At 46.5% G+C, this 23,280-nt stretch overlaps 2 protein-coding genes across 3 annotated transcripts in view; one reads left to right on the top strand and one right to left on the bottom strand.

Annotated features, from left to right (window-relative positions):
* Nucleotides 1-129: 129 nt before the first annotated feature.
* Nucleotides 130-2,941, bottom strand: pax4 (paired box 4). The gene is made up of 9 exons (XM_052056024.1): nt 2,933-2,941; nt 2,274-2,453; nt 1,918-2,161; nt 1,442-1,549; nt 1,292-1,374; nt 1,170-1,218; nt 1,065-1,108; nt 935-992; nt 130-370 (listed from the first exon to the last, which is right to left on the bottom strand). The coding sequence occupies exons 1-9, from the start codon at nt 2,939-2,941 to the stop codon at nt 150-152; spliced, it is 996 nt and encodes a 331-aa protein (XP_051911984.1). The 3' UTR covers nt 130-149.
* A 2,933-nt stretch (nt 2,942-5,874) lies between these two features.
* The window catches only part of snd1 (staphylococcal nuclease and tudor domain containing 1), an 82,591-nt gene continuing 65,185 nt past the window's right edge, over nt 5,875-23,280 (top strand). Inside the window, exons 1-11 of one of the 2 annotated variants that reach the window (XM_052055541.1) lie at nt 5,875-6,122; nt 7,532-7,681; nt 8,107-8,227; nt 8,467-8,548; nt 9,381-9,541; nt 10,656-10,747; nt 11,118-11,276; nt 11,400-11,506; nt 11,642-11,732; nt 15,017-15,121; nt 19,937-20,038. In XM_052055541.1, coding sequence (XP_051911501.1) covers nt 6,048-6,122; nt 7,532-7,681; nt 8,107-8,227; nt 8,467-8,548; nt 9,381-9,541; nt 10,656-10,747; nt 11,118-11,276; nt 11,400-11,506; nt 11,642-11,732; nt 15,017-15,121; nt 19,937-20,038 — 1,245 coding nt within the window. In that variant the 5' untranslated portion in view covers nt 5,875-6,047. The remainder of the gene's footprint in view (nt 6,123-7,531; nt 7,682-8,106; nt 8,228-8,466; nt 8,549-9,380; nt 9,542-10,655; nt 10,748-11,117; nt 11,277-11,399; nt 11,507-11,641; nt 11,733-15,016; nt 15,122-19,936; nt 20,039-23,280) is intronic. The other variant, XM_052055538.1, reaches the window with a different exon arrangement.

Raw genomic sequence — 23,280 nt, forward strand, 5'->3', positions numbered from 1 at the left:
TTCCCGTGGCGTTACGATTTGCGGCTACCGACTTTCTGGAAGTTAACCGCGCTGTTCACGGCGCTGTTCCAGTTGTTCAGCCGTGCTTTTATTACCATCACGTATGTCAATAAATCTCAATTCTTAAAAAAAAAAAACAAAAACACGTTTTATTGAAACGATTGCAAAATCATCGAGGCAGATAAGTGTGATCTGTGTTCTTCCTGCAGGTGGTGCTGCGGGTTAAATCCAGGCCTTATCTTGTGCGGCGCGGAAGAGGTGACGTTGAAGTCCGCTGCGCTGTTGCACGCCCTGGCGCCTTTGGGGTGCCGCTGAGAAAGCGGAGGGACGCCGGATGCACTGCCGAAGATGCACGTGGAACATCCGAAACCTGATGACGGGTTTCACGACAGAAATTGGAGGTTAGTGGCACGGCGTAGACTTTTAATGGGGAGGCGGGGGTAGCGACACGCTAACGTGCAATGGGAAACGACATAGACAGGCTAACAGATAGCATCTCTGTGATGATGTCATAAAACTTTAAGAAGTTTGGACACAATCACCAATACATGTCGACAAAAATTACTTTTGTGTCTGCATGACATTGTTATACTGCCCACCAGTGGCCAAATCGCATACACCAGAAGCGGATGACAGTTGAATTTCTTCACATTGTATTTAATTTAGTTGTTACTCTGTTTTTATAAAGTTGAATATTAGAGTGTGATTAACCATATTCAAAAAAAAAATACTACCTTATTGTTTTTATTTTAAGTACATTTTCAGACAATTTCTTCCCGTATTTAAACACAATGTCAACGCTCAAACTGCACATGATGTCTTCAATATACTTTTTAGGACTAAAACTTTTTCATGAACACTTAGGCTCACTACGCTGCTGTATTCTCAGTCATATTTTTAGATGGGCTAAAAAGTTGGAGTCAACTTAACGAACCTGCGTCACCGCTGGGGAACATCTGATATGCGCCGTAGTACGATGGCCCAGCCGTCATCTGCCAGCATATTAAACGGCATAAATGTTAGCATTTAACCAACGTTTGATGTTTGTGCGCGTGAGTCACTACCTGTGGAGTTTGGGCGCTCCTTTGCACATTGGGACATATGGCAGCTGAGAAGGACAAAATACTTGAGCACCATCGTAAATTTCTATTGCAATTCGACAAACTTACTTTGTTGGACTTGCCTCCTCCATTTGGCGCGTCTGTTTGAGAACCACACCTTTTAGTGGAGAGACATAGCAAGTTCAGTTTCAGGAATTTGCGACTTGACCGGAAGTATTTTCTTGTCTGACCTTGATAGTGTCCTCGGGAAGTCGGGTCTGGGCTGAGAGTTTCTCTCTGGTGTACACGTCGGCGTACTGGCTGTGAGAAAACTCTGCAGTACAAACAGAAGAAATTAATTATGTATTTTTTTCCTCTCTAATTTTGTCATTAATTGACACCTTCTTCCAAGACTTTGCTCTGCTCCGTTGTGAAAGTAGTCCGGATTCTCTGGTGGGCACCTTTGGGATTGCGCGGACTGGATTCTCCTTCTTTGGTTGTGTAAAAACCTGCCAAACGTTAGGTCAAAACACGGGAAATTGCAAACCTTTAATTGACACGCCTGTAAAGGTTTATACTGTACTGTAATTGCCCATGAGTGCCACGAGATGGCGACAAAGGGCTACGTTTTTCTCAATGTAACTCCACATACTCTTATGTTAAAATTGTCAAACCTGCTTTAAAAAATGATTACAACTCAATTTAAGAAAGCTAAATTCCAAATGATATAAAAATGTCCTATAACTTACTGTGTTCAGCCCTCCAGTGTGTGTCGCTCCATGGTTCCTGCTCCAACGGGAGCCTCCTTAAAATCCGGTTTATGGACGACACCTTAGGAACCACAAAACATATTAAAATGCATCTAAATGTCTTTAAAATAGGAGAAAAAAAAAGAAAAACCTTACGCTGGGAACTCTGGAGGCCTTGCAGCTCCTGGCAGCCAGCAGGCTTTTCCTGATCTCCCAGGCGAAAATGGATGGATTGTTCCGCTTGTGCTGTACGATGGCGGCGATGACAGTGGGCATGAGTAGGCGCGGCCGGCTCCCGCCAATCGTCTTGGGCTGGACGAGGCCGGTGAGGCGGTAGCGGCTCAGGATTTTACTCACGCAGCCTGTAGACACCTGAAAAAGACACACTTTCCTTAAATTTTGGCAAAATAAATCACAGTGGTCCCTTGAGATACGATTGACCGGACTTTGGATCCCAAACTATTACAACCCCTGCTCCAAATACCCGCAGAATCCTAGAGATTTGACTCGGTCGCACCCCCTCCGAGGCCAGCTCCACCATTTTCCTCCTCTTGGACTCTGGGAGAGGTCTGCCGTTTAGGAACGTCCCGCCTAGTTGATTAACGCTTCCACCTCCTGTTAAGAAGAAAAAAAAAAAACCCACACAAAAACAACCATCAACTCCCTCGTAAAATCACCTTCTCAAAACATAAGCAAAACTATAGTCAACCTTGATTCGCCTGCTCCAAATGTGTCCCGCACATCCACATCCTGGTTTGAGGTGCGGGTGACTTGTGGAGGCGATGACGCTTCCGCGGCTCATTTATAGCTCCTCGTGTGCGTGACGTTGAGGCACCTGAAATGTCAATATTGGCGATTTCAATCTGGAATTGGGGGGTCGGGGCTAGAGGGGGGGGGGGGGGGGGGGCTTTATATTAGATTAAATGCTCACTATTGGGGGTTCAAATAAGCAATAATAAGAATAATGTCACATGTCACACACAATGTCTACAAATGTCAATTTTCAACTTGACATAACGGTGCAATGCCGCTTCACCGTGTTTGCTTTGAAAGTGGAATTCAACTCCAAGTACAAATCTTTTGATATTTAAAAAAAATAAGCTAACATATATTTCTTTGACAGTACAAATGTACATTTCTCACCTCTTCCATAGGTTTACTATGACAAGCTAAGGATTTCGACTGACAAAAATGACTGAACCATTCGCCTATGTTCTTTTTCTACTTCATTTTTTTTAAAATGGGAGGCATTTTGCAATTAAGTGAATAAAAACTACATTCCGTCTGTGCCGATTTAAAAACGTATTATATTCTGCACTCTGAAAAGTGAGAAAAATAAGAACGTGTGGCTACCGATTGGCTGTCGTTGAATGCGCAAATGATGCCTTCACGTTAGTTGGAAATATGACTTCCCCCGCCAGATATGACACACGTCGAGGGAGAAAACGACACTTTCCGCCGTTTCAAAGTTCTGAAATGTTCATGTCCTGTCCAGGGGTGGTTGGTCACATGACCCTTCGCATCCCTTTCCCACGTGCTGCGTTCAAGTGTGTGAAGATGATGAAGCAGCAAGCCAGGAGCGGGATATCCATAAAGCAAACATTTGGAAATGTGCCCCCAAGGACGAGTGCCATATGGTAAAGTGCTTTTGATCCACTCGTAAATCCACCCCGGAGTTCCTTTATTACATTTCCCCTGCGAACGTCAACAAATCGGGACGGAGGAGGGCCAACGCGCGAGGGCACCTCGCTTGCGGGGGGCCCAAAATCACCCTCACAGATGTTCCTTACGCTGCCCGCTAGATAAAAATGTGCTGTAAACGTCCCCAAGGGAAATATTTGACGAGCAAATATTAGTCCATGCATGCGCGTCGCGGTCTGTGCGGCGGGGGAGAAAAAAAAATAACACGCGTGGCGCGGTGGTGACGAGACTTTGGGAGGTCTTGTCTTGTTTGGTGACTAATTGAATATCATTAGTTGGGTCCACACAGATGGAAGTGCTAGATGATTCTTAAAAAGAGCCATATGGCGCAAATTATACATTAACCACCTGTGAGTGGACTCACACACAGACACATACTCCCGTCCGTGTGTGTGCGTGGAATGAATTCGAGCCAGTTTGGATCTCCTTGCCAACCAGCTCACCTCCAATCGGGTCAGCCATTTCTTTGATTGCAGGCTGTCGTTGATTTATTAACTTTTATTGCGTAGCGTGTGCGCCCGCAGAATCTCGCGAACGCGACGCTGTTTGATTTGGAAAGCTGCGCCTCGCCTGTGCGTAAATTTCAACCAGGCTCGGGATTGATCGACTTTGAGGGGCTCCACTGTGCTCACCGGCCCCCCCAAAATGGAAGAGGTTCGAATGACGCGTGGAGCGTGGTTGTATGGGGCGTTCAGCACGTAAATCCACGTCGATTGTGTCACGGAAGCGACGGGAAAGGAGTCCGAATCGCCCGCGTAAAAGGCGAGGAAAAGCTCGCCTATGCGCGCCACCGAAGGACTGTGCGTAAAAAGAAAGCGCGTTCGTTGTCACAGCGTCCTTTTTACGTGAAAATTTAACACATATCTACCATACAAACACGCCTTACGTCATGCACTGTGTTCATATCAATCTATGATGAGCTTTTATATTTAGCGCAAAATATGAATTGCCGAATTTGAAATGTTATGCTCGTTTTGTTTCAGTATTTTACTCTGAAGTGGCCTAATACGTCATTTTCCGTCGCCGTGAATGTTAAAAAATGCCATTTATTGAACTAATTCGCCAAGTTGTTCCAAGACTTTTTGCCATTGATGTGTCATAACCGAAACAAACGTGAAAAAATGTTCAAACAAAGCAATTACTATAGTATGATTTGTTTTTATAGGTGTGTGACTTGCACAAAAGTCACATCAAAAGTTCGTATCAGAACTCATAGTGCTCTCATGCTTTTGCATGATTTATATTTGACTTAAGAATGTGATTTTAACTCTCTGGCGACTGTCCGTTTATCTTCACAAAGGGTCGTGGGCATGCTGGAGCCTATCCCAGCTGTCTTCGGGACACCCTGAACTTGTTGTCAGCCAATCGTAGGACACGTATAGAGGAATAACCATTCGCGTTCACAATGATACCGAGGGACAAGTTCCAGTGCTCCGTTAACCCGCTATAAATGTTCGTGGAATGTGGGAGAAAACCGGAGGAACCGGAGAAAGCCCACACGGGAGAATAGGCAAATTCCACACAATAAGAAGGCATAAGCCAGAATCGAACCCTGCACCGAGACGGACATGCTCACCGTGCCGCCCTACATTAATCAGAAACTTTTTTTTGTTGTTGTGCGCATGTGTGTTTGGAAATGATATCAAGCAATGCATTAGAACTATTGAACAATAGACACATTTAGACGCACACAAACCTTTGTGTGCATTTTATATATTTTTGTAATGAAAGTTTATTTTTTATTTTGTCACCCCATGGCTGTTATGTATGTTCTGAGTTCTTACATAAAATTTGCCTGCGGGTGAAGGGGCTGAACAAGTGTGAAAAATATCTAAGGGCAAAGGTTTGGACAGACAAAATGAACAAAAACAGCGTTGTTTTACAAATGTAGTTAGTGGAAGTTACCACAAGGTGTCACCAGCGACCCCAGTGCTCCAATATGTATAGAAGAAAAGAGTTGTAAATTAATGTCACGTAAATGACGAAAAATAAATTGTTGGAATAGCGCCAATTTATAAATATGACAAACTATATTTCATATCATACATTATTTATATTTTGACTACACGACGCAAATCTGTTTTTAAGCTCTCAGTCAGGAAACCACACTCCTGACGTCACACATAGTAAAACAAAAAAATACAATTCCTAAAGGTAAAGTAAAACATCGGGAATAATAATTATGTATTTAAAAGAGAAATATGAAAATAATGTTTTTAAAATACAATAAGTCATACGAAATTGAACATCGCTTCCATCAATGCTGACGTGTCTCACGCATTGACCCGGAAGTGCTTCGTTTGTTTTCCTTGCGACGCCCGGATGCTTCCCCGTTCACTCCTATGCATTCCGGACCGGAAGTAGCTTGGTTAGCTAAGTGACGTGTATGCGTGAATGACACGGTCTTCTTCCGGTACGACGTGTGTGTTGACCAACGCGCAAGCCTTTTTTTCTCTTGGCTTTCTGGAGAGCAGTCACTCCTCCGGTGTCCCAGCTTCCTTTTCCCGTCTACCCCTCTCTGTCTTACGGCGACACGCAAACTTCTAAACCGCTGGACATGGCATCTGTTTCGGCTCCTGCTCAGGCGGTCTCTGCGCCCTCCGCTGGGCTCCAGCGAGGGATAGTTAAGATGGTAAGAGCCCCCCTCATGTGTGGGCGCTAGCTAGCCAGCTAGCTTCCGCGACTCGGATACTGTGGAATTACATTTGGGATTCAACCGCGCCGTCAGCGAATTCAAAGTGTATTCAACGTCGGTGCTGTCGGTGTGTGTTATAAGAAGTGCACTGGAGCCGGCAGCTAACGTTAGCTCACTGCTAACGAGCTGCTGCCAAATGACGTTTGGAGCAGGCGTGAAGTGATTCTCAACTTGCGAACGCGCGACGTGGCGAGTGACAGGCAACTTCGGACGCCCCTGCGTGGGGTTTTCAAAGCGGAAAGCGAATTACTCTCGTCGCGTGCTCGTCGCCCCAACCGCAACAGATGTGAGCTTTCCCAGCTAACTGGCGGCTACCTGGGGAGCGAGTAAGGGGGCTTCTGCCTGCAGCGTGTGTATTGGAACGACTCGGGGTGAACTTTGAACTTTGGAGTAGTCTGGCAGAGTTGTCCACGTTTGCTTGTTAGTTGTTAAAAATCTAACCGGTTACATGTTCTATATTTTTAGTGGTCGGCTGTTGGTTAAAGTGCTTTTTTTTGTCCGGGAGTCCTGCTTGGTTCGTGTGTTCCGACCCCCCCATAGCTGGCCCCATCCACTAGACTGACACGTAGCTACTGTTTTCAAGTTCCCCATCTCCAACATGCACTTACTCTCTTTTATTTTTGCTGTTAAAAAGATTTGGAGAAGCCCCTAGCAAAGTTATCATGTCACACTTGCTCAACTTTCAAGACACATTGCATATTTAGAAACAGTCTACAAGTAAACAGACTGAGATTTAACAAAGACTGGATTTTGTTGACAGTTCATGTTCTTCGGAGCAGTCATATTTTTTGCCGTGTTTTCCCCTTCATCCATGCCGCTCTCGTGATTGTTTACAAAATTTCTTCTTTCCTTTTTTTGTTAGAGCTCTTGTATTCGCGTGATACTATCACACACATTTGATATTGTCATACAGCAAAGTCCAGGAAACGACTAATTTAAAGTAGCTGAGATTGCCCACCTAAATCATAGAGATTATAAATCAAAGTATACTTCTGACTTTTTGCATTTGAGGCTGTGAAAACCCAGCACAAGACGGCATTTTATTTGGTTCGATTACTTTATTTTTTATTGGATTGGATGCAACTTTATTGTCAAATGTGCTGTGTGTGTATGAAATTTCTTCCCTCTCAAGACATGTAGTGATTCATGTAGCAGTTATCTCCCACCATCTTAGATCAACAGTCCCCCCCCAAATAAGTTATTTGCACAGATCGGCGCCAGCGCCTTCCGTAGCTGTCAAAAGCTTGGGCAGGTTGTCGCCATAGCAATGGGCAGAAATGTACTCCTCTGTATCCATCTTCTCTTCCCATTTTCATGTTTTTTATTGCTTTGGTATTTTTCTCCAGGTACTGTCGGGGTGCGCCATCATCGTGCGAGGTCAGCCTCGTGGCGGCCCACCTCCGGAGCGCCAGATCAACCTCAGCAACATCCGAGCGGGAGCCCTGGCCCGACGAGCCGCCCAGAGCCAGCCCGACACCAAGGACACCCCGGACGAGGTGTGTTGATTTCTGGGCGGGCGTTTGTTTCCATGAGTGTTGAGGTGCCGCTCTGACTTGGGGCGCGGCGAGAGGAATTTGAGCTGCATAATTTCTGGCAACCACACCGGTTGACTTCCGACTTGTTCTCACTTCAAAGCGGTTGTTCCAAACGGCTCAGAGTGAAGTTGCCGCCCGCCTATTTAAAAGCTTTCTTTTAAAACGAAGTTAATCTGTGGATAAAAAAAGGCGAACGAAGCAAACTCACTGTGTGGTGCAACTATAGGAAAGTGAAACACAACTGTCAAAAAAACTACTCTAATAATAGTAGTTATTACATTGTATCTGTATTGTATACATCTAAAAGCCTGCGTTGCCTTTCATATTAGCGCTTAGCATTAGCTTCTGCGTCGTCTCATGTTCTCTCGTCTTGCTCGTTGTTGCAGGCGTGGGCCTTTCAAGCCAGAGAGTTCCTGCGCAAGAAGCTGATCGGCAAAGAGGTGTGCTTCACCGTCGAGATCAAGACCCCATTGGGCCGCGAGTACGGAATGGTCTACCTGGGAAAAGGTTAGCACGCTAGCTGGGTTTCCACCGGCAAATCAGAGTTGTGCCGGTTTTCTCGAAATAGTGGCGGATATAAAACGGACGCCCATTGGTCTGGTAGATTTGTAATGTTGCGATACATGGCTAGAAATGGGCGTGATTCACACTTGCTGATCTTGGCCTAACCTTGAACACATTGCGCTTGATGAAACATCCTTATTTTTTGTTTCTCCATTTTCCCAACTCTTTCCTTTCTTGTGCAGACATTACCGGCGAGAACATAGCCGAGTCGCTGGTGAACGAGGGCCTTGCCACGGTGCGGCGGGAAGGAGTCAGGGGCAACAAGTAAGACGTTTCCCGTAGCTTGAAACGGGCGTTTGTTATTAAAGCTTCTTAAAGTGCTCGGATCGTTTCAGGGCGTTGCATAACCACGGGCGGCACCGGCTTCTCTGGTTTGTAATTTGCACGTTCTGGCCCCGGCGCTAGCTGACAGGCAATTATAGTGTGTTGGGTACGATTGTGACATCCCCACAAAAAAAAAAAAAAAAACAAGCAGTCATTGCATGACAAATGCTACCCACCCCCCACCCCAAAAAAAACAAACAAAAAAAGCCCGTTGAGACTGAGGACAGTGCCGGCAATGTCCTCATGGTGGCAGCAGAGCTTTTCAAAGCGGATTGCTCTCCCACCATATACCCCCTCCCATCAGTCACGTGACCTCGGACTAAACACTAGTTTATTAGTTTCCCCCTGAGTGGCCCCATTTGCTATTTTCCAGTGTGACTTTCTCCACTGATGGTTATGGCAGGATGATTACGATAACGGTGATGGCATTGGACAGTCGAGGCCAACATGTGTTCACAAGCAGACTGCCATTTTCGGACAAAGTGGACATTTTGGATCGTTGGTGTACCCGTGCATGTAAATGGTTCAATTTGGCCACGGTGATTAGTGACGGCAATGGTTTCAAATACGATGCAGTTTAGTTGCGTAGCACTTTTTCAGTAGTACAGTTCCGAGGAAACTCCCAAGAATAATAATACACAAATGAGTAATTCCGATTTTTTGTGTGTGTGTGTGTGTGTGTGTTTTTATTCCTCAAATGACACGAGCTGTTTTGTGTCCAAAGTGTCTTACAAGTGAGCGCACACCGAATGAAAACAAATTCTTCTTCCAGTCTGGACCAGGTCCGACTGTGTGAGCTGGAGGACCACGCCAAAGCGTCCAGGAAGGGCATGTGGAGCGAAGGCAGCAGCGCCCACACCATCCGCGACCTCAAGTACACCATCGAGAACCCGCGCAACTTTGTGGACTCCCTGCACCAGAAGCCCATCAACGGTAAGCAGCGACATTTTCTCAGGTTGTGTGACGACTCGGGCGATTGGCTGCAGGGGAGGGGGGGGTGGGTTGTCGTCGTAATGGCGCCCGCCAGATCAACCTTCAGAGGTTAAATGTGGCACTCGGTGCTGTTAACGGCCGCTCAGCTCATTTCACGAGCCTGCAAGCGGTCGTCTAATGAGCAAGAAAAGAGCCTCTTGAATGCTTTTCTTTTTTTTTTTTTTTTTTTTCCTCCTTCTTTGCAAAGATGCTGCTCCAGACGTTAAAGTGCCATTTAAGAGCAAATTGACTTTCACACAGGTGACTCTCATCCTGCTCGCTTTTTAATGCATGCAAACACGAGGCCTCATTAAACATGGGAGTGAGCACGTTTTAGCGCGCTTATTAGCGGCGCTGTTTTATAAAATCGTTTTATTGTCGCGTTCATGTTAAGTTATGCGTAATTATATTAGCGAGACTCACGCGCGTGACCCGTTGCTCTCTCTTTGTTTAAAAAGTGTCACGTCTAGTGCTAATTTTTTTCACCCCCAATTATTGTTTATTTTTTACCTAAAAATCAATGTATTGATCGTGTATTTTTTTTGTTATTAAACTTTTTATTGATTTTTTTTCAAACGGTTAGAAAAAAGAAAAACATGGTCACGTGTTTAAGTACATAGAACCACACCAGTTCGATCGTGTATTTTATTTAATAAATAATCACAATGGCCCTTTTTTGATTCACTATTTAGATTAAATTTATTCAGTGATTACGATTTTATAAGATAATCATTTTTTTTAATATAAAGTTGTTCTTCTGTGTACCGTGAGAGGGAGCCTGCTTACTACTTTGAGAATGGTCGCCATATAAATTCAAATTGGTCATTGTCAGCGTCCATTTGAAAATGAAGAGTATTTATTTGCTACTTATTTGTATTGATTTTTTTTTTAAGCTTTTGAAATATATCAACATATATTTTTGCCCTCCAAATATTTTTGCTCGATCCAATTTATATTTGGTTTACTTTAAATTCAGTTTTTTCCCCTCCCCCTATCAATTGCTGTCATAAAAAAATGATCTGTCAAGATAACTTGTAACCCTGCCGCTGTCCCCCCCCCCCCCCCCCCCCGCCAGCCATCATCGAGCACGTGCGTGACGGCAGTGTCGTGCGTGCCCTGCTGCTGCCGGACTACTACTTGGTCACTGTCATGCTGTCTGGCGTCAAGGTAACATTGTACCAATGCACTTCACTGACTCCCCCCCCCCCTATTATATGAAGACATCGACAGTATATATAAAAAAACCCCAACAAAGAGGCAATAAAAGACCCAACTGCGCACTTCTGGCGCTCGTTTGTCTCTATTTGTTCCGCCATGGTGTCCATATCCGCTTGGCAACATTTGGCCATCAATCTCAATTTTTGCTAAACTGCGACCACTTGAGATAATCTGACTCATCTGCCACTTGAAAACACGATGTGACTTGCCAGCCTGGCCGCTATCGCGACAAGGTGACATCCAAAGCGCGTGAGCGGCAGAAGTCAGATGTACAAAAGATTGTTTATTAGTTTTTTGTTTTTTTTTTGGACTCCCGCAGTGCCCCACGTTCAAGCGAGAAGCAGACGGCACCGAATCGCCCGAGCCTTTCGCCGCCGAGGCCAAATTCTTCACCGAGTCGCGTCTGCTGCAGCGCGACGTGCAAATCATCCTGGAGAGTTGCCCCAACCAGGTCATCCTCGGAACCATCTTGCACCCGGTAAGCGAGCGGAACGGCTTGCCGCGCCCTGGCGGTTGTGCCAACATACCCATCCACTCACGGTGATTCCACTGCCCCCCCCCCCCCCGCCCCTTTTTTTTTCTTCTCTCCCCTCATTCCCAGAATGGCAACATCACCGAACTGTTGCTCAAGGAAGGCTTTGCCCGCTGCGTGGACTGGTCCATGGCCGTCTACACGCAGGGTGCCGAGAAACTCCGAGCTGCTGAAAGGTACTCGGAACACACTTTTAAAGGCACGCCGCAAAAGATTCTCACGGTCTATTTTCGTGACCTAACAAGCTAGGCATCGGGTTCACTGCAGAAATGACTACTTATAGCCGTTTTATTTTTTTTTTTTGTGTTCAGATCTGCTAAAGAGCGTAAAGTGCGCATCTGGAAGGACTACGTGGCGCCCACAGCCAATTTGGACCAGAAGGACAGACAATTTGTGGCCAAGGTGAGGCCTTTAGTCAACACGGTTAGCGTGTCTTACACGGCTACATTATACGGTTACGCACCAAGACCTCCCTATAATCATTTTCAATTGCTAATTTATGACGCTGTCTGCGCTCATGCTGAAAAAAAAAGGCAGGGGGGGGGCGATTTATGAGCTGACTAGACAGTTTAACGGGAGGAAATTAATCTGCGCGCAAAACCCCCCCCCGGTTGTGGACTCGCTTTCCTTTTGCAACTCAGCATTACAGCTATCGATTTTGAACAAGTGAAGCTTACAAAAAAAAAAGGATCTCGGGAAACTATTTTTACGCGTTTTGTCGATAAGCCGTACTTTAAGCGGTTTGCCGGGAGTCTCCTGCAAAGTCAAGAAGGGGAAGCGCTAATTGATTTAATCTCAAAAGTATTTGCAGCATTTGCTTTATTCACGAAATTTCGATTCATGCCGCTCCCGTTTCAAATGAGAGCCGTGATTACCTTTTAGAACCGACACCAAGGTAAAACGGAATAAAAGCTGACTTCACTGCGCTCGCCTGACACAAGTTTTTGTGTACTCTTGCCACACACAAAGCTTGACAGCCGCCGACCACCTTGAAAGCGCCCCCCCCCCACCCCCTTCCCCGTCCAATTGGACCCAAAATTGCTGGCTCATGCTGCTAAAAGCCAGGCGTATATTAGCTTTGGATGTTATTGTCCAGGGCCTTGGAGAGAGAGTGTAAAGTGTCCTCTACGCAAAGTACACTCCCGCCTACTTTTCAGTACATACGACCTAAAATGGAGTCCGATGGACAACGCAGTCAATGTAAGCTCATCATAGTAAATTTCCCCAGTGTGGGACAAATAAAGGATATCTTATAGACATTTCCACATCACCTCAGCCCATATTGCTGGATTCATTTTTTCCCTTAAGCAACAGAGTAGAAAAATATTAAACATCCCCAAAGTCTACCCCAAGACGTTTTTTTTTTACTATCCTGATTAAATTCACAGCTTGCCCGAGGCTCATATAAAAGATGGCGATCAAGGGAGCTCGCTTAATGAATGCACACAAAAGAGAGGTGGAATGAAACATTTAGATTGTCTCTCAGATCTCCCAAACAGAGGGGCCCGGCGGGGGGGGGGGTGCCAAGCCATGGTTGGCGCAGGGAAAAGGAACAAGCCAAGGTCGCCGTGTTCAACTCGGCATGGTTTGGAACACCGAAGTGTTAAATGCAGAGCGTTATATTCCGAGTGAGATCAAATCCTTTTTGTTATTAATTTTTTTCACTATAAAAATGAGTTTTAAAATATATGTTTATGACTTCTGTTGCGAATATTTTTTGGGGTAAAAAGTTATCATCTTAATTTCCTTTTTTTAAAATTTTAAATAAAACATAACTTATGGGAAAAAAAAGATGATCTAATATGTGCCATATGTCCCTGGTGCACGCCCATCTAACCATCCAGCCGTCTGTTTCGGTCCCCTCTGCCTTTCTCTTCCTATTACCTGACTGATGGCTAGATAGAGTGGCGGGCCAGAGAAGGTGCAATCCCCACAAGTCAGCCCCCCCCCCCCCCCCCCCCCCCAATCTGGGACTGAATATAGGTCATGTCCCAACATTCCTACCTGCCCCACAGTAAAAAAAAAAATCCAAGGTGAGAGTGAAAATGGTTTTGTGTAAAAGGCTTTTTCCTCCCTTTTCATGGCGGGGGGGGGGATTACGCCTGCCTCATTTTCCTCCCCCCATAAGATTTGAGAAAGCTCACACTGCTTGTTTGTTTATCCGAGGCATTGTAAACTTTGTATACTTTTTGGAGGTGACGAGTCACCTTTCAGGGCCGTTTTGATGGAAACGCTGGCAGAGATGCGCACATTCCGATTGTTAAAATAGCCTCCGATATACTCTGACAGAGCTTGGCCAATGCAGATGTCTTGCTCAGCGGCATGCAGTAGGTGGCAGTAGAGTGCCACCTCTGGAAGCCCCACCGACTGAGGCCATGAGTCACACCAAGTCTCACCCCCCCATCTTTGTCATCTCAGATGACGCGGTGCCATGCTCCATCTTTCCTCCCGCCATTCGGGGCGTTGATCTATCCCCACCCCCACTCCCCCTCCTCTAATTAGCTGCTAAATGCCTTATTTACGTGCGCCGGGGCCGCCCAGTGACCTTGTGTAGGCTCGCTGATAAGCACGTGATGTATTAAGGGCCGGTGGGCCCGGTCTAATTCCTGCTCGCCGCCGGCTGTTGCGCTTGATGATTCGGAGGAAAAATGAGGCTACTGTTGACAGAATGTAACATTTCATGAGCAACCCAATCTAAATTCCGAATGTATTCATTTATTTTCTTTTACACTGCGCTTCATTGATATTTATGACTCTAAATGATTACTTTTCTTCCCGGGAGATTAGCATAATTTTTCCCAGCAGACTTGTGTGACTCAAGTTATTTGGTCCCTGCGCCGGTGTGTTCATGCTAATGCGGCACACTCGTAGTAAAGATGGCATTTTTGACCAGCGTAGTCGACCCGCCCGCCCGCAAAGTGTAACAATGGTGCCAATTTGTATTTTAATTAAGTCGCCAGTTGAGCAGGACGCCGTGTTGAGGAGTTGGCCTTTGAAGCCAAGTACTGGGCTAGTTTCTTTCCCCCCCCCCGTTCCTTTTCAAACCAATCAACAAGCAATGTTGCTCAGCCGCGACACCTGTAAGCCAGAGGCTGAGCTGCACTGTGGTTGTTTCTAAAATATTCAATGTATTGTCCATTTTCTATTATTGTCCCTGTGAATTCCGAATATGAATGCAGCAGGTGCCCCATGACACACGTGTCGTTTTTCAGAATAAAAACATCATTTGCATGTTGCCCAAAGGCCCAAAAGTGTCCAATTAGCATGCTTCACATAACAAAGCAATGTGAGGTATATAAATCAGCATGTATTGTATTGTTCAAACCCAAACACTTATCGATTTGCCTGCCCTAATTCCATTCAGGCTGCGAGTCTCCTGCCTTCTTCCCCAACGCAATGAATTATTTGAGTTGGCCACGCAATCAGATCAGCAATCGGTGTCCTGAGCTAAGCTTGCAGATCTTCCTGTGAAATACGGCCGTCCGCTTGGGGGGTCCCGACAGCAACGTAACGCTCTCCCGGCCAATCTATGACAGCTTGTTTGCCTTTTAAATCTCCCCGGCTCACGCGGCATCCTCGCTGCGTCCTTCAAACCTCGCCGACCATGTCCCCGTCTCTTCCTAAATCACTCTCTGTGCTTTGTTTAACACTCTTCCTGATTCTGAACTGTTTTTATTTATTTTTAGGTGATGCAGGTTGTCAACGCCGACGCCATGATGGTCAAGTTGAACTCGGGAGACTACAAGACCATCCACCTGTCCAGCATCCGGCCCCCAAGGATTGAAGGCGAGGTACGGGGGAAACGATTTTCTTGATTTCTTTTTTTTTTTTTTTAAATGTCCAAAAATATGCCGGTTCACATTTTTTGCCATGCCATAGAAAGAAACAAAACAACAAATCATAAGAGGGTGAATGGTGAGCGTTCTCTGCATATGGACAAGTTGTCCAAATGACCGTGGGAACGCTTCGTGACCACTCGGTGGCACCCCCCCCCCCCAAGGCGCTGCTGGCACACGCCCAGTGTTTGCAGCATTGCAGAGAGCGAGTCAAAGCTTAAGATTAAAACTACAGACACACACACACACACATTATACAAACACTGCTTGGTTACCTCGCATGGCAACCTTCTCCATCGTATCCAGGCTGCTCTAGCTAAAAAAAAAAAAAAAGAAAAAACATTCAATGCGTCAATAAAAAGACCAGCAAAAAAAAATATATTGAAATGTCTCTTGCCAATAACAACCGTAGTGTGGGCTTACTTATTTGTGGAGTTCCTGTCTGCAAATGAAAGGCCTTTCAGTGAATCACCGGGTTGCTTCTCATAATAAAGAATCTAACAAGCACCCCCCATACCCCCCCCCCCCTTTTTTCATGAGAGTTTCACACTCCATGTCAATGATACCCTTTTGAGTTCCAGCGGACCCTCCGAAAGTCCACCCTGAAATTCCACAGTCTTGAAGCAACTCGAGTATCTTCTCTTGAGTTAAAACTGCGGACCCCACGAAAGCGCTGGTGGCATTTGCTCTTCTTTCTTTAAAAAGGTTTAGGAGCAAATTTCAGAATTTATGTTCCTCAAGGGCGCTCATTTTCGTGGTTGGCGACACTTTTTTTTTTTTTTAAATAGATGTTCATTGGCATCCTTCAGGCTGAGCTTTGTTAGCGAGGACCGCCTGCCCGCCGTCCACTCGGTTGGGCTTGCGGTCGCCATGACAGCAGTGCAAGAACTCGATGGCTCAAAGCAATCCGACGGCGACGTGCCTTTTTTTCCTGATATTTCATCGAAACGCGTTACATGTACAGTATGTCGTTGATTCCGTTTCAGATTGTCACTCGCAAACGTCTCGAGCTTTGGCGCGAGCTGAAAAGCGCGGTGTACTTGTAAACGTCAACACGTTTGTGGCCCGTTAGCCTTGACGGACGCTCGCCCGCGGGTCGGAGGCGAGCGAGAGGTCGCAGCAGGTGCGTTTCTCAGCTTGACACGTACTGATACCGCGTTGGGCGAAACTTGAGACGCCCCTTTCGCCAGTTATTCACAATGCGTGCCACCGTGGCACAATAAAAAGCGACATGGAGTGACAGGCAGAACAATTAAAGGCTCTTCCATAGATTGCAAGAAATACATTCCTCATACACGCATCTCAGCTCACAGCCCGCAAACTCATCCGGCGTTTTGATTTATGAGCATTTTGCCTTGGCGGAGGTCTGCTTTCGACCATTTTTATTTGGTGAACTTCTGAGTATTGTGCCAGCGTGCTCGTGTGTTTTGTGCGCTACGTTCGCAGGGTTAATCAGGCCAGACGCTATGCTAGTGGTGCACTGATGAAGTGTGACAGGCCCTCCAACCTCTCCTTTTGACCCCCCCCCCCCTCTTCTCCCCCAAATGCTCACACCCCCTCCCACTCCTCCACCTCTCCATCCTGCAATGATTACAGTAATTGTTATGAGACTAATACATGGCTGCGCCTGTCATGTTTCCTCTCACTATTACCGCAATGGCATACTCGTTTCCACCTCGGCTGTTGCAAGGTTTACTTCCTGCCTTCATTCCCGCTTTGGTCTTTTTTTTTCCCCCCTCTTTATTTTTTTGGGTTGGTTTACTCATAGCGGCAGAGTAGGAAAAAAATAAGTGAAGAGGGACATCAGTGCCACACAAGTGACTCATTGTTAGCTGTTGCCCATTCGCTTGCATGCCGCTTTTTGTACCCGTGAGCTTTTGAAAGCAGGGTTAAGGATGTACTGCATCATTGTGTAGAGAGCCCCCACTCCAGAGCTCCCCAAGTCCTGAGTCACTGGTGCACATTATTTATTTTTATTGTTGTTGTTGTCGTTGTCACTGCCCGTTAGCGTTAGCTGACAATGCCATGCACGCTAATGGGATGGATACTTCACTTACGTTTTGAAATGGCACGCTTGCAGTCTTGGATTTAGTACATTTTGCAGCAGGTTCTACTCTCGTTCTAATGTTGGTTCTTGCGTACGCCACACGTAAGCAATCCCGCACTCGAGACGACAAACATCAAAACACTGCGGAGATGCCAACGTGTTGGAAGTTAGGGGGCCCTTGGTGAGTGGCAACGCAAGATGGCCACCGCTGGCTTCACTTCTCGCTACGGAGAGTAAGCGGCATTGTTCGTCCATTCATATCAGTCCAGGATTTTGCTTCTCGAAACTCCTCACCAAGACACAGTCATTTTAGTTGGTAAATCTAAAACGAAATCCAATAGTTGGCGTTGAACATTATGTTAAGATCAGTGCAGGATAGATTAAAAAAAGGCAATTTTTCTGTAGCGATTTCTATTCTGTATGCTTTTCTTTCTGTGTAGCTTCCGCCTTCATTCAGTGCATCCAAACGGAAAGGCCCAAAATGGCTCAAACGTTCTCCTCCCAACGTCCCCCCCCCCCCCCCCCAGTCACACCTCCGCCTTTGACGTGCGGAAAGCTTGCACACATCACAGCTGCCGCATCCAGCACGCGTGGCGCCTCTCCGCGGGGGTCCAAGACCGTTCCCGAGCAGTGGCAGCTAATTTGGGGCGAAGGGAATTCACCCCAAATAGAACGAGAAGCTTCCCCCTGCGGGACAGCCAGAGCAAAACCGCTGTTACTGGGTCACGCTTTGAGACACACGCGCCGTGACGCCGCCCCTGCCACCGCCGCCACGCTGCTCCCCTGCCGGCCTCCCTTCTCCTTTCCCCGGGCGGCTTTAGCGCAGTTTACGGGTGATGCGCTCAGACTTGGTCTCCGTCACGGTAATTTCACCACGCCACCCTTGTCACTTTTATCTCCTGTGTGGGCTCATTGTCGAAGGCAAAAAGGATTATTACTTAAAAAAAATAAAATAAAAATTGAGAGGGGGGTGGGGCTAATGTCGTAGGTGAAGCAGCATTTGGCTCATCGTGGCGCCACTGGTGATTGTTGATGATGTCACTTAAGTGTTAATTTTTATTTTGGGAAAAAAAAAAACATTTTTTTTTGCTATTTAAGTTGACGATAATTATTCATTCAACTTATAATAAGCAGGCTGCGCGAATTGCGTCATCTTTATCCACGCAATCTCCTCATTCTACCACGCCTCAAATCGTGTCTTGTGCTGCCGCCGCCTCCAACCCTCTTGCGCCGCTTGCCATTAACCTTCTAAAAGATGGAGAAGTGCCACCTTTTGTCGCCCCCCACCCCCTTCCCACCCCTCGCATCTCTGCCTCCCTGCACCTAATTGGCTTAAAGTGCTGACATTTACAGCCCTCTGTGACACTCCTGACTTTCTGCCGCCAAACAGCTTATTAGTCCAGAAATGATTCTCCACACGCCCCCCACCCCCACCACCCTTTCCTCCATCTTTTTGACTTCCCTGAGCCGCTTGTTTGCCGTTCTCGCTGTCCAAGCCCCCCTAAGGAAGCACATCATCATCATCATCATCATCATCTGTGGAAGGCTGTAATTAAAATACACTGCCCCAAAAAGCGAAATTTCTATTTCAAGTCAGATTTGTTCCGAGCCAGCTTAGTGGAGAGCTCCTTTTGTCAACCCACCAGTGACTGGATGTAGCGGGTCAAAATGACACTTTTTCAAGAAAAACAGTGTGAATATTACCCACATCGCAAATTGTGAACGATTACAGATGATGGAGGAATTACCGTGTTCAAGGAAATGGTCATTAATAGAGTTAATAACGAATACAAAACTCAGATTTTATTATGGAAGAGAACATCACCAGCAAGGCATAAACGCAAAAATCTCACTTTATCGAAGTTGTCGTCATTGTGTGGATTTTTATCAATATATAATGAAAGAAAAGTAAAAACTAGGTCCATTAAAGTGAAAATAAAACATTTTATGGAACGGCAGTATTGAATGTTTTTCACCATCAGACCTGTGTCGGATTAGGTTTAAAACGCCCTCATGACCCGATTTCCGAAATAAATATTTCATCTCTAATGTGCGGGATTTTATTAAACCGCAATAACGGCACGAAATAAACACAACATTAAAGCAAGATGAAAACCCAAACGGTCGAAAAGGATATTACAAACAAATAAAACCGACGCTGACGAGAGGCGCGTCTCCTTGGCGGAGCTCATAATTTGCTCTTTTATTGACATATTAAGCTAAGTTATTCAAATCTTCATATCGTTGCACATGCCGTTCCCAGATGAATGAAACGGAAGGAATAATTATCCAAAGGCTCGCGCGTTCATTTGGACGATGCCGATGTCTCTCTTGGGGTGGGGGTGCGGACCAGACAGGAAGTTATCCACCGGCCGTTTTAATGTCCTCCCGAGTCTTTATTCTTCAAGTGCATCATTGTCATTTGATGATGATGATGATTGTTATAATTATTTTTTTTAATCCCGCCTCTCCGATAGCGATAACACCTACCAGCCAACGCGTGCGTTTGTCTTCTTCGGCAGCCTCCTTATCAAAATGCAAATGGCTTCTATTTGTGGCGCTCGTGTCAGAGTGTGGGCGACTGTTTTGTTGCGAGTTGTTTTTATGTGCAGCAGCAGCAGCAGCGAGCGTTTGCGCAGCTGAACTTACTATTCTACATATTCTCTTCATTCATGACCCCCCCACCCCTTTCCCCACTCCCACACCTCTTCTATTCCATTCAGGAGAAGAACAAGGACAAAGACAAGAGATTCCGTCCGCTCTACGACATCCCCTACATGTTCGAAGCCCGCGAGTTCCTCAGGAAGAAGCTCATCGGGAAAAAGGTGACTTTTGAAAATCTCTTTTTTTTTTTAAATTTATTTTTCGATCGATACAAAATCTCAACACACCCCATCAAGTGCCACAACCTATCCGTTGTTGTCGCTACACTTTGTCCCCCCCCCCAATCAATTTCCCCCCATTTCAGCCAGTTTGGGCTATAAATGTGATTTTGATACCGGGTTGCCAAAGCGGTTTTACACCCACGCACCCCCTGTGTGTGTGTTCTGGTTGACTCATGAGTGCCCTTTGTGACTTCTGAGAACAGCCTTCCCCCAAAACTTGTAAGCCACGCCCACCCAAACAACATGACTTGTCAGGCCTCCCCCACCGGTTTCTAACGCACCTCTTTGTTGGTCTACCTTCGGTCTTTGTGTCCCACTGATCAATATTCCCCCTTTCAGTGGGTTTGGCCCCTAAATGTCATTTTTATACTGCCACAATTTCTCTTCGACTCCCACGCACCCCCCCCGGCGGACGCTCCAACCACCGGAAAAGCCGTTTTAACTGACTCGCGTATTCCCTCCGTCCAAAAATGTTCCGCTTTACTCTCCCTTCCACCTCGAAACCGCAAGCGCACCACCCAAGAGGCCTTTTTCGCACCACAGTTGGATAATCCCTGCCGTGGATTTACCACTCATTTGTGTCCGCGCATGACTTCCTACAACCGACTTTTAACCACTCTCAAATAGCCGGTGTGCCGCTCCGTTTCAGCGGCATTCCGATTATTGACTTTTTATCTCGCCACCGTGTTCTGCCAGTTTTGTAATCTTTGTACCGGTCTGCTATTACACTTTTAATCTCGCGCTCCCCCTTAAGGGTGCTCGCACCGTAATTTGACGGTCGCTGTCCTTTTGTAAAAGAAAAAAAATAACCACATTCACTCAAAACAGTGACTCGCAGTGCCCCCCCGCCAAGTCTGAAAGTCTCAATCAGGTAGTTGTGTTAATCGTAAGTACTTGTAGCTCGGTGGAAGCCGCGGGACTTGCCATTGGCCCCGCCGCATTCTTTCAAACAAGCCGTGTTGATTTGCCCCTCTTGTGTCTATTGATCTGCCGGGCCCTTAGACCTCGGGCGGGCGGGGGGGGGGGGGGGGGGGGGGGGTGGGCTGCCGTCATTTACTCCCCAGCACGCCGCCGCCACCACTGAGCTAAAGAGCACTTGAGTCCCGGACATACGCACCCACCGCCGTTTGAACAGCAGTGCTCCAACACCCGCACGGCGCCGCCGTTAATCTTCCAGAAACTGCCACATGAGTTCACTTTGATCATTCGTATCCAATCCCATCCTTTTTTTTTTTAAGTCATCGTCATTAAAACGGACTTGTGGAAATGGGACCGTTTAGACGAGAACGATGAGGCTGTCAGCATTGTTTCAAGTCGAATTCTGTGTAGTGTAAAAACAAACAACAAAAAAAAAAAAAGAATCTTTTTGAAGGTGTCAGCCTCCTCGGTGGCCTTGGCAAGCGGGAAAGAATTAGTTTGGATTAAACCATCACTCGCCCGCTTTTGGGAGCGTGTTTATTTTCCAGCGTAACGACTTAACCCCCCGGAGGCTTTCATGTTCATCTGCGCTACCTTGACCTACTTGGGAGTTGTGTCGGGCGGAGGTGGGAGCGGGCGCGCGCGCGCCGCTTTGCGTTTTGGGGAGTTGAGTCGACCCACTTGCCGTCACGCCGTCTCTGAAGCGCGCTAAGCTTGGCGGAGCGGCATTAGTCGGCGAGAGAACGGCTCTGCGCCCAAGCTATTTTTATAGCCAAAGATAATTAGCTTTGACCTTATTCGCGTACCGTGAGAGTCACCTTGCGAGGCGCAAAATCAACAGCAGGCACATCTTGTCCACTCACAAGGTTGACTTGGCACATTTCCCCCGTTTGTCGTATTACCTGTCTTAAGATCAGAGTGCAGCATGGGAGAAAACAAGCCCCCCCCCCCCCCCCAAAGCGCGCGGGAAATTACTCAGCATTAAAAGCCCAAGTAGCGGCCCGCTAAAGCTCAAAGTCACGACGCCGCGCGGGGCTCGGCTTCAGCAGAATAAAGACGCCGCTCGCTCGCTCGCCATTAAAGCTGCTATTCATCATCCCTGAAAGGGAACCGCCGTGATTTTCATCTCTTATCAGTAACGTATCATTTGCATATTCCATTTTCCCTTTCAGCCACGGTGTGGCCCGGGCTTTGATTTCTGACGACGATTAGTATATTTTCTCTTTCATAAGCACAGTGGAGAAACCCTCCAAAGTGGACCACTTTTGGTGCGACTTACTTTCCAACACAGCATCTCCGACGGAAAGTGAATTCACCGTGAAGCCTAAAGTGGTGGTAATCACCAAAGCCACGTCAGTCGGTCATTTTCTGTGTTTCAGAAACAAATTCGGAGCAACAAATGGCACACATGTTGTCATACAATTCTGTTAATATATATATATCATTGCACGATCCATTTGGCTCACGTTAGAAGTGCTTGTTGTGTATGCCTGGGTCTCAGCCTCAGCAGCAGCAGCAAAAAAAAAAAAAAAAAAAGTTCAATGAAGACGTTGCATTAAGCCACTTATCAGGCTTGAGCACATTCGGATAATCCTGCGGGCTCAAAAGTGGCTCCTGTTATGTGCAGCTGCTCGCGCATTAGCACTGCTAGCGCCGCGTCCGCTAAGATGCGGATGCGCTTGAAAGATGATTTTTAAAGGGGAGCGCTTGAAGTTATATTCAACGCGAAATTTTCGCGATCCCCATCGCGCGATGTTGATTTGCCCCCACACCCCCCACCCCGTTGCTAAATGGGCAAGTGAACATAAAATGATTTGTTTTCAGATCCTGTTTAACAGACAGCTAGCGCCGCAAATGTGCCGCTTTTTTCCACTCGTGTTCCGCATCATATTTGGCTCGTAATACGCGTCGCAAGTTTTTCTCATTTGCACCCTCCTTTTTAATTACCTCATTATATGCATTCCTCATTAAAAGATCTTTGTTTGTTTTTTTTTTGGAAACCTCCCCCCTCTCAATTCTTCATGCCCGGCCACGTGCGGCCATTAAAATTCAAAGCCAAGCACGGACGGACACAACATCGGAAGCTCTTTGTTTTAATTGCCTCACATTTTCATGCGACTCTCATGAAAGCGCGTATCATGTTTGGGCTACGAGGCATCGCGGGATGACCGCAGGGCCAGCGAGGTTAAATGAATTTATGACGTGAAAAGTAGACGGGCGGCTTATTTGCATGCTCTCGCAGCGGCCGCCGGTCCGGAGGCTGT

Source organism: Hippocampus zosterae, chromosome 21 (genome assembly GCF_025434085.1).
Source record: "Hippocampus zosterae strain Florida chromosome 21, ASM2543408v3, whole genome shotgun sequence".
NCBI classification, from domain to species: domain Eukaryota; kingdom Metazoa; phylum Chordata; class Actinopteri; order Syngnathiformes; family Syngnathidae; genus Hippocampus; species Hippocampus zosterae.